This window comes from Ylistrum balloti, unplaced genomic scaffold (genome assembly GCF_031769215.1).
Source record: "Ylistrum balloti isolate Yb309-2 unplaced genomic scaffold, AGI_CSIRO_Ybal_v1 Utg370450, whole genome shotgun sequence".
Taxonomy (NCBI): Eukaryota; Metazoa; Mollusca; class Bivalvia; order Pectinida; family Pectinidae; genus Ylistrum; species Ylistrum balloti.
The window spans coordinates 3,465,088-3,480,714 of NW_026782299.1; the positions used below are offsets into that span (position 1 = coordinate 3,465,088).

Here is a 15,627-nt window from a genome sequence, read left to right on the forward strand (position 1 = left end):
AGTGATTCCTATTGTTGTTTACAGAAAGCAAGTCATCATTGTGTTATCAAAGAATATTGCTGCTAGATAATGGCATGAAATGACGTCATGCTGCTCCTGGAATGAAACCCGTATACCAGTTAGCCCTTCGATCGATGCTGATAATTAATACATAACACATCCTATGGTCCTATTGAATAAATTTTGAAAAAAAAAAATTTAAATAAAAATAAAAACAAAACAAAAACAAAAAAACAAGAAGTTTATTTTGTTCAACCATGCCGTAAGGTTTGAACACGATTACTTCATTTGTTTTGTTTTCTCACAGATGTTTAAAACTTCTTGTTCTAACAAATGTTACCAATTAACAGCATCCATTATATCGATAAAGAAACTTCCGCTGAGTAATGTCAACAACCCTGAGCACTGTAAACGGGACAAGCTGATAACAAACAAATAATACGTTTGAGCTGGTAGTATTAGCAATGCGGGCCCGTGTATGTCATTGTTCCAACACAGCCACCTATAATGTATCACACGTGGCTCAAAAAGGAAGCTGGTCTTTATAAAAACCTCACATCCGGGTATTTCAGTATACCTCCATTAATGTAAATACGCAGGGCAGAATAACACTCATGGATAAGGATACTTTTCTCAGTTACTATAGGTTGTTTTATTCCAGTTCAAGGCAATGTTTTATTACTTTGGCTAATGGTTATGGACCAAATTGAATCCGGCGACTCTATGAGAAAATAACATTGATTTACCATTTTAGTTAAGGTACCGAGCACATCCGTTAGAACGGAATGTTTTTTAGGTGATTAAATTTCACACCTAACGGGCGATTCGAATATATGAGGTAGAAAAGACATTCAATAAAATCAAGAATAGATTTGATCTAATGTAGGTCTTGGACTCACTTTGATATAGGCGGCAAGCTGCCATGACGTAAAGTAGGACATTGGCCTCATTTACAAAAGTCACTATAACGAAATGTCGGTGACTCAGACTGATGTGCCGTATGTTGCGGTGTAATGATTATATCTAAGAAGTATAAAGTAGATACAGAAATTACTACAAATTTTTTACAATGTCAATGTTCCCAGGACATTTTCGTTCTTTTTGTATTTTTGTTTTATGTCGTAACACTAACTGAGTATTTTCAAATTATTTGCGTCATAAATTTACATTAAAAAATATTTCTGTTCAATGAAACGAGAAAAGATGAGTGCATGTTCCCAAACGTGTATCTAGACATCAGCTAGAGCGAACTGCAAGCTCAAGCTTGGGACATTTAGTAACACTCAGTATTTATTTTGTTCACGGGAGTCAGTTAACATGTCCATAGTAATATCTTTGTAGGCACAAAATAAGCACGTGGACTTTTCAGAAAATCCAATTTCACGAAGGATAACGTTAGAGTAATGGATTTCTATTACCTCTCAGACTTATTTACGACAGTAGCCTAATGGAATAGAACTAATAAGTAGTTCAATTGTTCTCTGAAATTCACATTATAGTTTATGAACTAACTGATATTTATAGCATATTGAAAAGAAGATTAAGAGTTCGTTCTATATGTACAGAATTGACGATGAGATGTTAGTAAAATTTTTATGAGGTAGATAATTGAATAATGTTCAAAAATGTGATTTAGTCAACTTTTCAGGATTTGCGTTAGGTTTTCTAACTTAAGAAATTGCAGAGCAGATGAAAATATATATAAAAAAAGTTCTGTTTTGAAATATAATATTTTCCATTGGCAATTTCTATATCTTAATTAAACCATTATTGCCGATACTGCTTTGAGAAATGTACAATATATCCTTATATTTACAGTTTGTGGTATAAACCAAATTGATTCTTACAATCAGCAACTGAACTGTGTTTTCCCTCAAAATCTGCCGAACATGCGCAATTTCAACTGAAACGCAGTAATATCATGGACAAAACGCCATGTTCTATAGATCCATATGCAAAGTCTCTATATGAATAAGCATGCGGTATGTGTCACTTTCGTTTATAATCTCAAGGTCTACGGGCTTCGACTTACAACACATGAGTGACGCAGTGTAGGGAAACACATTAAGATTACATATGATTACATCATATGGTATGAATTATATAAATACTAAATATTGTTTTTAAAAACACAACTTGCTTTAAGATAACAAAGTAAAAAACGAAATATCGATCACATTCTTGTTTTTTTTCGAAGAACATATCAACAGTAAAACTATTTCACCTTCTGGAACTCTTTTGTGTACTTGTTGTCTCATAGATTGGGCGGAAACTTTAACAACAAATAACAACTGTTTCCAAAAGGTATTAAACCAAACGATAATATTTTATTCGACCTCCGTGAGAAACCCAACTCCTGACCAAATAAAGATTAAGCGTAAATGGAAAAGTATATATTGGTCCATTCCAAATATGGATTCCATAATAAGCTGTTCTCTTTGATAAGACACTTAAATCCTTTAGTGTTTTAACTGCACAACAATTTATGAGATCAGGTGAATATATCGTCATTCAACTTAAACAACTTATTGTGACATTAATTTCAGATAATGAAATGACGTCACAAACCTGCAGATTGTATTGTGACGAAAAATGGTGACCACAGATATAAAGCCAAAACTACTCTTAATTTGACGTTAGAATTGCCCGTTTTACAAAATGTTATGATATCATGGAACATATGTTACATTGGCGGGATCACACAATGTTACACACGAGGTGCAAGGCAAACACGATGTCTGAACGATAGGAAAACTGGACGAATGAACCTATAGCACGTTGTGTGGTTCTTTCATAGTTGATTTGAATTTAGAAATAACTCAAAGGTAAGTGTATGAAAAGGTTTATTTACTTTTCGTTATACAGAAGAGTACAATAAAGAATATTTCCTAATTAAGATATAAACATATTGGTTAGACGTATAGATCTACCAGGTATAGACTGAATAGTTATATACACTCGTATTTTTAACAAAGTGCCGCACGTGACAAGCCTTAGTGGTCAGACACGCATCACATCCAAATTACATATGCACATATTAAATGTAAGTCTCTTTTTGTCTCGGTAATGAACCATTTAAACTCTTATACAATCAGAAACAAAATTTCATTTTCATTACTTCTGCATCATTCGCATTTCTCTATCATTTTCAAAAAAAATATATACTCGGGTAAATCTTAAGTGTTGAGTTTGCTACACTGGCGACCTGGTCGGTACGGATCCAAGCCTGTAACGCATATACCTATATATTTGAAAATTCTGTTGCCTGAGACATACCACTCGTTTGTGGTCGCATATAAACTTATTAAGTCATGATGATTATGTAATTGTTTGCTCAAAACGCAATGTTGTGAAAACTAAGTCAATAAATATGATTGATATGATTTGAATATTATAAATTAACAATTAAAAATCACAATTGTTAGCTGATTGTTCAACATAAATCATAAACTGGATTACTTTTGTCGATCCTGTTTACAATAACTCGGCTTCACAGATTCTGTGGGGATAAGAAGAAATGGCCACCAATAAAATTTATTGTGTTTGTGCTGACAGATTTAATTTAAAGAGTGGGGAAACATTGCGTTGATTTATCAGGATATTCAAACTAATTCTAAATTGGACATTAAAGGACGCAGTATCTCTTGAAAGAAGGCAATATATTACAAAACATCAAATTTTTATCAATTAATTCTCAGATGAAATCGTTATTAATAATGGATAATAAACTCATCAGACGCGCAATAGAAAATGAATTTTACAGGAAAAGATATAAGAATATAAAGGACCAGAAAGTAATATGAGTGTTGTACAAAAGACACACAAGTGAATAGCACTTTAAGAGAGTTTAGAGTCAGATAAAGAAGAGCCAAACGATGAATATAATTGCATTATACAGTTGTTTGGTCCTTCTAGGACTCGTCAGTGATGTTAAGCGCCTAAATTGTGAAACCTAGGAGGCGACAGATGAAAATGAAAGTGATCGAAAGTCAAAATAAAGACGGGGTGTTGTAGCAGCCCCGTAATTTAATAAATTTGTAATTTTATATGTCAGATAATTTCGAACAGCGTCCTGTACATGTGTATATTCTCAACAGCGCCACTATTCGAATGAATTAAAACGTGGCATGCAGGTTACGGCAAACCTCGGAGACTAAAATCCCACCAACAGTGTCTACAACCAGCTATGTTAGAGATTGTATAAAAGACACAAGTGAAAAGTACCTTTTAATAATTTATAGTATTAAGCTACATTATACAGCTGTTTCCTTCCTCTTAGACACGTCATTGATGCTAAGGGCCTAAAGTTTGAAGTCAAGGAGGCGACTAAGGAAATTCGAACGGATCGAAAGGAAAGTCAAAATCTAGACGGGGAGGTGCAGCAGCTCCGTAATTAGATATCTTTCGTGATTTTTATATATCAGATAATTTTAGAAGAACGTCAAGTACATGTGTATATACTAAACCGCGCCACTATTCAAATTAATTAAAACGAGGCATGCAGATTACGGCAAACATTGGAGACTAAAAGTCCACCGGAATTGTCTACCACCAGCTATATGTTCATCACATTTCTGAAGCATGTTTCATTGTTGCTCTTCTTCGGAATATAGTTATTCACTTTCCATGTCAGGATTATTGGAAGTATTAGTTTCTTTTGGGAATAGGATGGTCGTGGCTTGAGCATTTTTATGATATCTTTGACATTTTCTTTGTGTGGGTTTGCTTTCCATTATTCTGAAGTTGTCATTTATTTTAATATTTTGAGTGTAAGAGGACATCCTCTAATCATCACATTTTAAAAAGTAACATTTGGATTTTTTTATTATTATTATCATCTTCGTTTTTCACTTCAATTGCCCATCCTCGCTTTCGACATTAGCCCTGAGTGACTTCACTTTTGACAACTTTAATGTTTCTACTCGGTTTTAATCTATTCCAATGCTATCTTCGCCACTGATATTTTTGTTTTTTCTGTGTAGGCTTTCTGTTTAACTATTCCCTGGTGTATCCTTAATTTTCAATGCAGATATAATCCTAAAAAGCTACATGTCATCGTTAATACTATTAATACAAGATCTGTTCAAGCATCTTATCTACCAAAACGGAAAAACAATCAATGACAAAAAATGAACATTCTGGACTAGTTAATTAAGAATATTAATTAAGCTGAGTTCAAGCATAATTCTATCGATATCGAATAAAAAATGACAAGGAAAACTATAATAAAATGATCAATCTAAACAAGGCTGGCGCATTCCTGAGAACATTGATATTAATCAAACTGATTCCCGAGCAGAGGTCAAAGCAGATTGTATTATCACACATGTACAGATACAGTTGTCAACAAACTAAACTTACTAGGTTATTGCAACTGTTTTATGATCTGAAATAAGTAACTGGATGTGTCACCAAATGAACAATGACATTTGCATGCCGCATTTGATTTAATATCAAAGCCTTGCTCCCAAATATTACACTGTGGGGAATGATACCGACCCGTAACTGAGTTGTGACGGTACAGGTTGATAAAGAGTATGGGAAAATTGCATGATCGCAGTCATGATGTCATTTGGTAAATATTATCCAATGTATTTTCTTTTGCAATATGAAGTTAAATATATTTTATTATAACATATTCTATTATTACTTGTATCTATCATCGATAAAAGATAAGACGCTAACCTTTTCAGAATACCTCAGTTGAGTTAGACTATGAAGGATTAAACATCTCTATCATTAAGTATTAGATAAACTGAAAACACACCTTTCTCTCAGTTAATATACCTAGTTCAGATAACAAGAAAATATCTACAGGTGAACATAACCATAATCTAAACTCTAATCCCATACAACTAGTTCAACATATGAACTAAAGAACAAAATACACGGAGACATCAGAATAAAACTGAAAGGAGTATAAGACCATACGGTTTGGAAGAATAAGCGTCTACTTTGTCATGTAAAACTTGGTCGATCCAAGTAAGTAATGAAATAAATATACTAAACATATACAACAAAAAGATGCTAAAACGCAAGGCTGAATAATGAAAACTGCATCAAATAAATCGTCATATTTGTTTGCATTGCGCAGATGCAAACGTGTTGTGACGCGATCAGAATCAATTGGCTTAGCTACATCTATACAGAATTTTGACGTGTCAAATATCGGACATTGGGTTTTGTGTGGGATTGAGTCCTACGATTTCCCTATGAAGATAATTAGTTTTTACAAAGCATATAAAAGGACACTAAGCTTGTACATACAGAATAAAAATACAGAATAAAAATGAGGCATCACTGAGTTGTTGGCACGCATGATGTGAACGCAAGTATTCTTGTAGATTTTTAGTAAAATAAAAAGAGTTTTTGGAATGTCTGGTTAAAAAACATAACGGGATTAATGTCTTTTATGCGTACCATGAGAGATTTAACGAAATAAAATCTGTACGAAGAGAAACATATGCTATAAAATACAAAAACGAAACCAGGCTAAAACGAGTTTAGTTCTGCAAAGAGTGCAACAAATCAGTTTTGCTTCAGCTATGTCCTATGACAGACGACGATTTAGAAAGTTCGCCTTCTGTACATCAACATGAGCCGCTTAACATTTACATTCAAACCTATACAGCATTTATATTTAATATGTAAATACGAATTGAATCATTAGACATTTCGATAGAGTTGTAATAGGTTAGATAGACACATTAAGCTCAATTAGAGATATTACTACATGTTATGTTGAACGCAGTTACAAGTTTCTGCATCGGTACAACCGAGAGAGCTTATGTATATATTTAAAATTAGAGTGAAGTTTTGAGGTTCGAAATCAGAAGCAATGTTTTAATGTAAAAAACTATATTACTAGGATAGAACATGAATTAAGATTTACTTAGTTACTCCTGAAAAGGTACAAGGAAAGTAAGATCACGTGTTCCGGAAGGGTAAGCACCTTCTGCTTCATCGACGACACCTACCATGTAAATCTTTGTCAAGTCAAGTAAGTAATGTCATGTTTCAAATGAAAATACCAACGGAACCACCAGACAGTCTAACAAACTCGCCTTACTTAATTCCATACAAAGAAATAGAATATTACCAAATACAACATTGTGACGAAAATAAAAGTTAAAAACCTTCAACCTGCATCTCTCAATAGTATGTGTTGTCAGTTTGTCTGTCTGAAAATTGTGTTTTATAGGGAATATCACACGGTAAACAGGGAAATTTGAAAAGTATTATGAAATAACGAATTGAAGAGAAATCTGTAGAAAAATTACAATTTGAATAAGATCATATAATCGTTCCGGATTTCAAGCGACCCGCATGCTTTGATCAAAATGATTTTCCAAAGTCATATTAGATACAATTTACAAATGATACAGAACATTTGTTCCAACAGTCAATGACACTTTTTTCTTCGGGATGTGATAAAATCGAAAACACTATTCTGTTGAGTAACAATTATGTGAGAAAACAAATATGTTTAACCATTAATCACTGTAAGGATAGTTTCTAATGATCGAAGGTTTACAAAGAACATGAACAAAAATGTACATCTTTTTTTTTGAAGGCATAACACGTCATATCTTACAACTGTTTTTTTTCAATACCACTGTATCAGTTTTTTTTTCGTTATTTCATTCAATCTTCGAGAAAAAATAGAAAATAAAAAAAAACACCTGTAGTAAGACATCTTTGATAGAGTGAAATTTGATGATCGTTATAGTGATAACATGGAGAAATATTCTATTTCATTGTGCGATATACGTATTTGACGTCAATGTGTATATTGTTCTCATTTGAGATCGTGACATTACTTACTATATTGACCAAGGTTTACATGGATGGTGTCGTCGATGAAGCAGAAGAAGCTTACTTCTCCAGAACACCTGGTCTTATTCTCCTTGTACTTGTCTTAATGTAAATCTTTCTTTTGCTAATATTTTGTCATAGTTTTATATGAATTTGAGTTCCGATTTTAATTATCTTTACATTTTGGTATTTTTCGTTCTTTAATGTCACACCATTAAGAAAAAAGGTACTACAAAACGGCTGTATCTGTTTGATTTTGTCCTTAACTTTTTTAATATATATCCTGTCAAAGTGTGTCCTCTGAAAAAAATATAAAATATAAAAAAAATCCTCTCAAAAATAGAATTCCAAGACGAGTGTCATAAAATACTTCATAGGAAAATACTTCATAGACCTTGTCCTAATATTGTTTGTTTACAGTTAATGGATTTTGTTTATATAGTTATGAAATATGATCGTTAATTTTGTCTTATAAAGTGATTTCCGCGATTTTGGCATCGCCTCCTGCTGCTGCCGATAATCTAGTTTGGATTTCAATGTCTATCAATGCCAAGCTTAATTCAATTTTGTTAGCATTGATCAAGTTTGAAGTACCTGAAGACTCTCTTGAGTGACAAATCCCGATCTCTAGCGGAAACCCACGTTCGCAAAGCTGAAACAGCTTAGAATTTAGATCGTATTATGCTGCTCTGATTGCTACTATCGAAAATCTCTTCATACCAATACTCAAATACCATGTGGCAAGAGTCTAATGTATGAAAGTTTTTTTTTAAATAAAATGTTAACAAATTAACGGTAACTTATGTGCAAAATGTCTAAATATCTCAAGTTCCAAGAACAAAATAGTATGTTTATCGAATTCAACGAGAATAATACTGTTGTTTGAATATAAAACATTTATGTTACATATCATGACGATAATGTGAAAATTTTTATTGTAACTGAGCAGTAGTAGGTCATTCAATCTCAGCTAATGTGTTTAAAAAACAACTATTTTGACCAAGTTGATCATTTGATGAGACGAAAACGATTTATTTAACATAAATTTTGTATTACTTCTGTTCGTCTCCATTCAAAAACAATCCATCAAAGACATGCTGCCTTCATCATGGTGCACGAAAGGATGTCCGGATTAGTCGGCGAGGTCTGTTTTCGAAGAATTACGTTTGGAAATACACAACATTTTCGGAAAACTACCCGTGATAACTCAATTAGGAGAGAGAGGACAAGTTTCTGTAAAGGTTGAGAATTATCCCTGAGGAGGAAGTTAATGCGTGTTTGTCTGGACCCAAGTGCTCGATGCCGGAACTCTTATCTGTCTTTGATGAATAACCTTCATCTTACAAAGTCGTAGAGTGCAAACATGCATATTTTTAGCTTTTTGTATATGCCGATTATGAGAGTTTACCATCACTAATGTTCCATTTCAGAACGACTGCTTTTAAAAGCGAACATAAAAAGCAACATTCACATATAAGCAATATTAGTATAATACGTCCAGTAGATTAAACTCAACGGTGACAATTTCAATATATGAATAAAATAACATCTAAACTCAAAGGTGCGATAACCGCCTGACGTACCTACTATATAAACAATAGGAAATACTGATGTGTGAACAAAATCACAATTTTAATCGATGAAGCGAGAGTCTTATGAATAAGAGTAACTCAGATACCTAGGAAAAGCAAAAGTACTTCTCAAATTAAATCACTATAGCGACCGGCAATTACTCTACGTCTATCAAATTGCAACCCTAGAAACCCTGTTTAACATCCGTGAAAAATACACAGAACGATTGTTCATACATGTCATTGTTTTCTCTTCAGACAGTATTTTCTGATGATATGTGGTCTACCAATCTTGGAAATATCAAAAGTTGGTTTAGTCTTTTCACTATTTGAGATCAGCACTTTGACGGTAAAATGATATGTAACACTGTTGAGTTCAAACAAATATTCCTATTGTGCCTTTTGTGAATCGTTCTTTTTTTACTTACTTTTAGGTAGTCTATATATAGGTTCGTTTGAGAGAATAACTTCTCTAGTGCATCATCTGATCAACAACTGTACTGCTATCGCAACAAAGCAGTTCGCGAAACAACATCTTTAGAGATCTATTACAATAATCCATTGTCCTTGATGAATAATACATCGTGTGGTCTATTGTTTAGTGCGAACGTACATGCAAAACCTGGCTTACTCGTAGACGTGTGCACGAGTTGCAGTATCAAATAATTTGATATTGTGCTTTTGGATGAAAAACAGCAGTAAATGTTCACATTGTATATCTCCTGAATTTATAAATCAATAAATTGCCGTCAAGAAATTTGAAAGTGTTGAACTAGTATTCGTTTTTTCTGAGGAAAAGGAGATTGAAATACAACTGAACCGCCATCCAGACTGGTAGTATCTTGTGCGGTCTCGCACCCACCACCTTGTACAAGACCAAGCCAATCATTTGTATATGAGAATTTTCAAAGATATTACAAAAAACTTACAGGTATTCAAAACACCTCATGGTTAGGTAGTATCAAAATATTTATGTGCATATTTGCGAAATATTTGAGATCGAGACCATACAATAACTTCATCAATGTAAAGCGTAACAATTGCAACGTTGTCAATAACTTACTTGAACTTGAACTTTCCATCTTTGAAGCCAAAAAATGGAACCGTATATGTCATCATCCAAATATAGCCGCCCCCACAATCAAAGTAAGGGCGAGACCAGTGTCCATCGTCATACGTCACTGTGATAACCTTGTCCTGCACAGCTTCAAGATGAGTAGTCTGGTTATAGCGTGGCTCAGTAGTCCCTGAAAGTATACATAAAACGAACATAAACATAAGAAACAGAAACAACCTACATGGCACACGGTTATAATCCAAACTCAAATTTGATACATCTATGGCAAAATATGAACAAAAACAAAGAATACATGGAGACTCCTAAAAAAGTACGGGAAGATAAAGACCACAATAAGAGTCATTATTTTGAAGATTATAGGAAGTACAGGAACTCATTTTATCGAAATCATCTAGAAGATGAAGTAGCAAGTATAAAAAAAACACAATTAGAAACTTAGATGATGGATACCATTTTTACATTATTATTTAATACCAATTATTGCCTCCCTTGGAACTGAAAAAATAGGTACTTGTTTTATTGATTTGTACCAGTTATGACGACAACAATATTAACAATTCAACAACTTACAGCGGTCTCATTTATCAATTGAACCCAGTCCTGCTACGTTCTTACCCATCATTACAAGGTACATGATGGGTTTTCAACCACACAATATTAGGAACAAGTGAAGCAATAATTCTAAATTGCATGGTGGAGAAGTCATAAATGGTAATTATTGACTACTTTTATAGTTAATGGCACGACATTGCGTGTTCTTGAAAGCAACTAATAACACTAACTTCTTAAAACCTGTCTGCAAAGGCAAAGGACAGTATCATATATGCTGCCCTTTGCCTTTCAGACAGGTAAACAACTTCATTTAAACAACTTTTTGTTATCGTCTGTTAAATTCCCTCACCGATTACGCAACAATACAATATTACTATGATATGGAAAAAAGACATGACGATCCATAATTTGGTGGGAAAATGTGATAGTCACCTAAACTCAGTATACAACGGAAAGCATATATTTTAGTGGTATTATAACAGCGCAACATTTTTTAACAGGTCTAGAGTAACACAGATATTCAGTATTTAATAAGGGCCGATGTCAATTTAACTTATCCAACTACCTTACAACTGGCACAAAAGTTTGTAGCCTTCGTTCTCGTCCGAAACACAATACAGTTGAAGATTTGAGTTCTGTAAGATTATTTTGTTTCTTGACCCGTTTGAAATTCTATTTGGCCAGGGCATAAACAGATCAATAGCAATTCCAAGCACCTGTTAACTCTAGTTGTCCGTCTGTGTTTAAGACCAGTTGTCTTGCTATTTATCATTCCGACTGATATACATATCTTGCCTGTATCCCTCGGAATTTCAGTTGTGTGCATATGCATAAATGATTAATGTAGGCTTGTTTTGGAAACGTCGCCTTGTATAACTTAACGACAATGACCCTTCTCTCCATCTTTATCTCAACACGACAACAACAATAAGTAGCCCATATGTTGAAACATGATCATAATCCAAACTCAAACTGAGAAAGTAAAGACGATTAAGACAAGGTGTTTCTAAAGAGTAAGTGTCTTCTGCTTCATCGACGACATCCGCCATGTAAATCTAGGTCAACCCGAGTAAGTAAAGCTACGTTCTCTATTGAGAGCAAGATATACAACGATGGAATCAACAAGCGAATTAACGTGCATCCAACACGTTAGGCTTTATACTGCACATAGAAATTGAATATTTGTTCATGTGATCACTATGACGACCGTAAAACATCGTAATAATTTTCATCAAGCTGCATCTGTTGAGACCCTGTATTACGAGTTGGTCCGTTAGTTAGCGACATCTTGCGAGCGCAAGGAAATCGTGATAATGGGAACAGGTCGCTGAATATCGAATCAATTGCGATATGTAAGCATCGCGTTGGTGATGCAGGGATATTGCTATCCAACAATAGAAAATCAACAGTAGGACAATTGAAATCATCATGCTTACTATACCACTTTGTGGAAAGCTGTCCTCCATGTTGGTTTCGTTGTAGGAAAAGATCGAGGTAAGCGGCTGATTTAGAGGATTCTGTCGAGTGTTTGATTTCCAAGTCTGATAGGTATATACGATGGACGTGGTCAATAAATCTCTTGCTATTTAAAGACATGACGTCATCAATGTATAAAATAGTGAAATCAAACAATTTTACCAGGTCTCAGTGACCAGTTTTGATAAGCTTTACTAGATATTCATTCTCGTATGAACACAAAAAAACAAGTTAGCCAACAGAGGGGTTCAGTTACTTTCCAAGCATATACCAATAGCCTGTTGGAAGATCTTACCATCAAACTCGACGAATATGTTGTCAACTACAAATTCGATCATTTGTTATGATTTCGCCCTCTTCTTGTCTGATTGCAGGATATTTTTAACGTTTCAGTCCAGTTCAAAACCATATGTTGCTAACGCCGCCCTTTCATGGAAAATAAAGTTCTCATAATAATAGATTAAAGGAGTTCTCTCAGTGTAGGTGGTGTACAGGGAGGAAAATCAAATGTTCTTAAAGAAGAAATGCTTTTAGAGGAGGGTATTGAAGTCTAGTCAATGCCTTATCACAATCCTTTACTTGTATATTTGTCTTGTAAATCCTGAAGTACATATTTAACATCAGGACCGAGGAAAGCTGATGTGTTGCTTTCATTTAAAATTTCAATCTGCAAATTCTTTTTTTAAGAATGCTTGACCGAATCGATTTGACCTACTCAGAAAGTGACTTACGTAGCATGTTATCGTTTCCTCCATTCTTTTGCATAGTTTTTAACAGAATCCATAAGTATCTTGAAATTCATATACCAATTAACGGGTGGGGTTTCACAATAATTGATGGAGGACTAGTTCTAAGGTCATTTACATTCAGAAGTTTGTTGCAGGGTATGTGTATAGTTGAAAAGTTTAGATGGAATGGGCTTAAAGTAACTGTAGGAAATGACGGGGGTATTTCTGCTTTGAAAGTACGGTGGAATGTTAGCTTTATGCGGTAAGTGCGTAAAGTGCACCTTCTCCCTGTGATAATTGTTGGCATTGGTCGCCTAAAACTTTAGGCCATATGAACTTTATTCTAAATTCAAATTTAAATATACTTATCACTAGCGTGTATTTTGCAGAACCTTTAGAATCATTTAAATCATTAAAACTGTTTTAATTTTGTTCTCTCTATTTTGATCACTTTTCCCCCGATATGAATCGTTGAAATCTCAACAATATGTACAATTAAACATTTCGCAACTTATCTTTAAAGCTATGTTTTTTTATAGAAACAACTCGAATTCACTATCCATGTTTCCCAGCAATGAATGACAGGAAATTGTACAATTTTCATTCCTTGTCACCACATTCAATGCGTTTGTGTTTGCAGTCTTGTATCTTAGTCATGACTTTAACTGTAAGGTGTATTTCTTTTAAGCATTAATCTGCATTTCAAATGATTAATTTTCGTTTTAATTTGATCAAATTCTTAATTAAGTTGTTGTAGAGTGAATAAACAAGTGTAAAATGCGGGTCCGGGTCAAGTATGCAGGAAAAGGTCCAATGACCTAAATTTATTTGAGGAGTGTACTATTACACCCGTTATTAATTGCCGCTTCAATTACTCCCACTAATACTATCTGTACATAACAATTCCGCAGGATTTTCAGACTCAACCATACACAATGACAACAGATTACAAGTGTCTCCACGGCACAATATCAATGATAGAATAATTCTCGCTCACAGTGTCTCCACACACAACGATATAGTTGCAATAGACGCTACTTTATTGTCTTAAAAGCACAAGCAAATCTCCTTATTTCAAGGAGTTTTCTTGACTTCGAGTTGCTAGCCCTATTGTCGACAACAGCGGAGAAAAATATCATTTAACATTGCATTCCTTCGAGCGATGTGCTAAATTTGTGATACCAGTATTAACCTAAAAAGTGGGTATTTTATGTCTAAACAAAGCTATTGGCTTATAAATCAAGCTTGATTGTTGGGATTCTTGTACTCATGGAAACGGCAATCATTTAGGGGATCATGCATTGCCATGGTAACCGAATATCTGCTGATTTAATTACATATAGGTATTGATTAACTGATTGCAAATCAGTGTAGTCAAGGAATGTACTTTGCAATGGCTCTCTCCAGCCCGTTCCTAAATTTGTACGTTTTTGCGGGGTTGACGATAATTGTTAATGCTGGTTTGAGTTTCATGGATAAAGATTGTATATATACCCTGTTACGGTCAATTTAGTCCATTATTGATATCCCTACAGCGACAATTAAAATCTGATGTGAAAAAGAATCTGTGTACACAAACACATATCAGAATAAATCACAAGGTTTTTTTTTCTCTTGGATTAGTTTTAAGAAATCACATTTTTTATTATCAAAAGTGCGCTCGACTGGTAAAAACTTGCGTTTCTATGGTCATCACACAGTCAAAATTGTATGCGTTTATCGGTCGTATTTTAGTCACTTTATCAGAAAATCATTGGTTTCAAAGATAATTTTGCCAGAAATACGCGACGTATGGGCAAAAATGAGAGTTTGCGTGTTATGGACATGCTAGCTGTTGGAATATATCACAGCTATGTGACAAGTCAGTTTCGGGGTGCACATTCATACGATAAATGATTTGTGAATGCATTTTCAGCAGACGTACACGGTACGGGAATGCCCACAAACAGGATGTCCCCTTGTGACGTCACGTCGGCAAGACATATGTATATCGACGTCGCATTAGCCTAATCAGTTCCAGCGATATTCGTCGACTGAAATGATTCCAGGACTTTAACGGATCAGTTCCAGAACCGTACGAAACAGACAGTGACAGGCCAACATTTGCCCGCAACATCCCGTTCTCCGAGTTGCGCCCTAAGCTTGTTGGAAGAGGCACCTGCGATTCACAAACAGGCACTTATCTGAAGTGCTAGTCATAAATGAGTCTTTCATTTATGAAATATTCATATTCATTAACATTACTAAATTAATTAAAATAGCGTCATTTAGCAGTATTACAACGTATGTGTTATTGGGGTACGTCTACATCAGCAGAACGTTGCCGTGCTAGCTTGGCCTGCTGCATATTTAGGATGAAATGGAGCGACGTCTGAGTCAAAAGTCAAACCTTTCACCGACGTTGGAA

General features: G+C 34.4%; 1 protein-coding gene across 1 annotated transcript in view; it reads right to left on the reverse strand.

The window, feature by feature from the left end:
• The window catches only part of LOC132554983 (probable G-protein coupled receptor 158), a 97,303-nt gene that overhangs the window by 37,438 nt on the left and 44,238 nt on the right, over positions 1–15,627 (reverse strand). Inside the window, exon 3 of the mRNA XM_060219311.1 lies at positions 10,450–10,633. Coding sequence (XP_060075294.1) covers positions 10,450–10,633 — 184 coding nt within the window. The remainder of the gene's footprint in view (positions 1–10,449; positions 10,634–15,627) is intronic.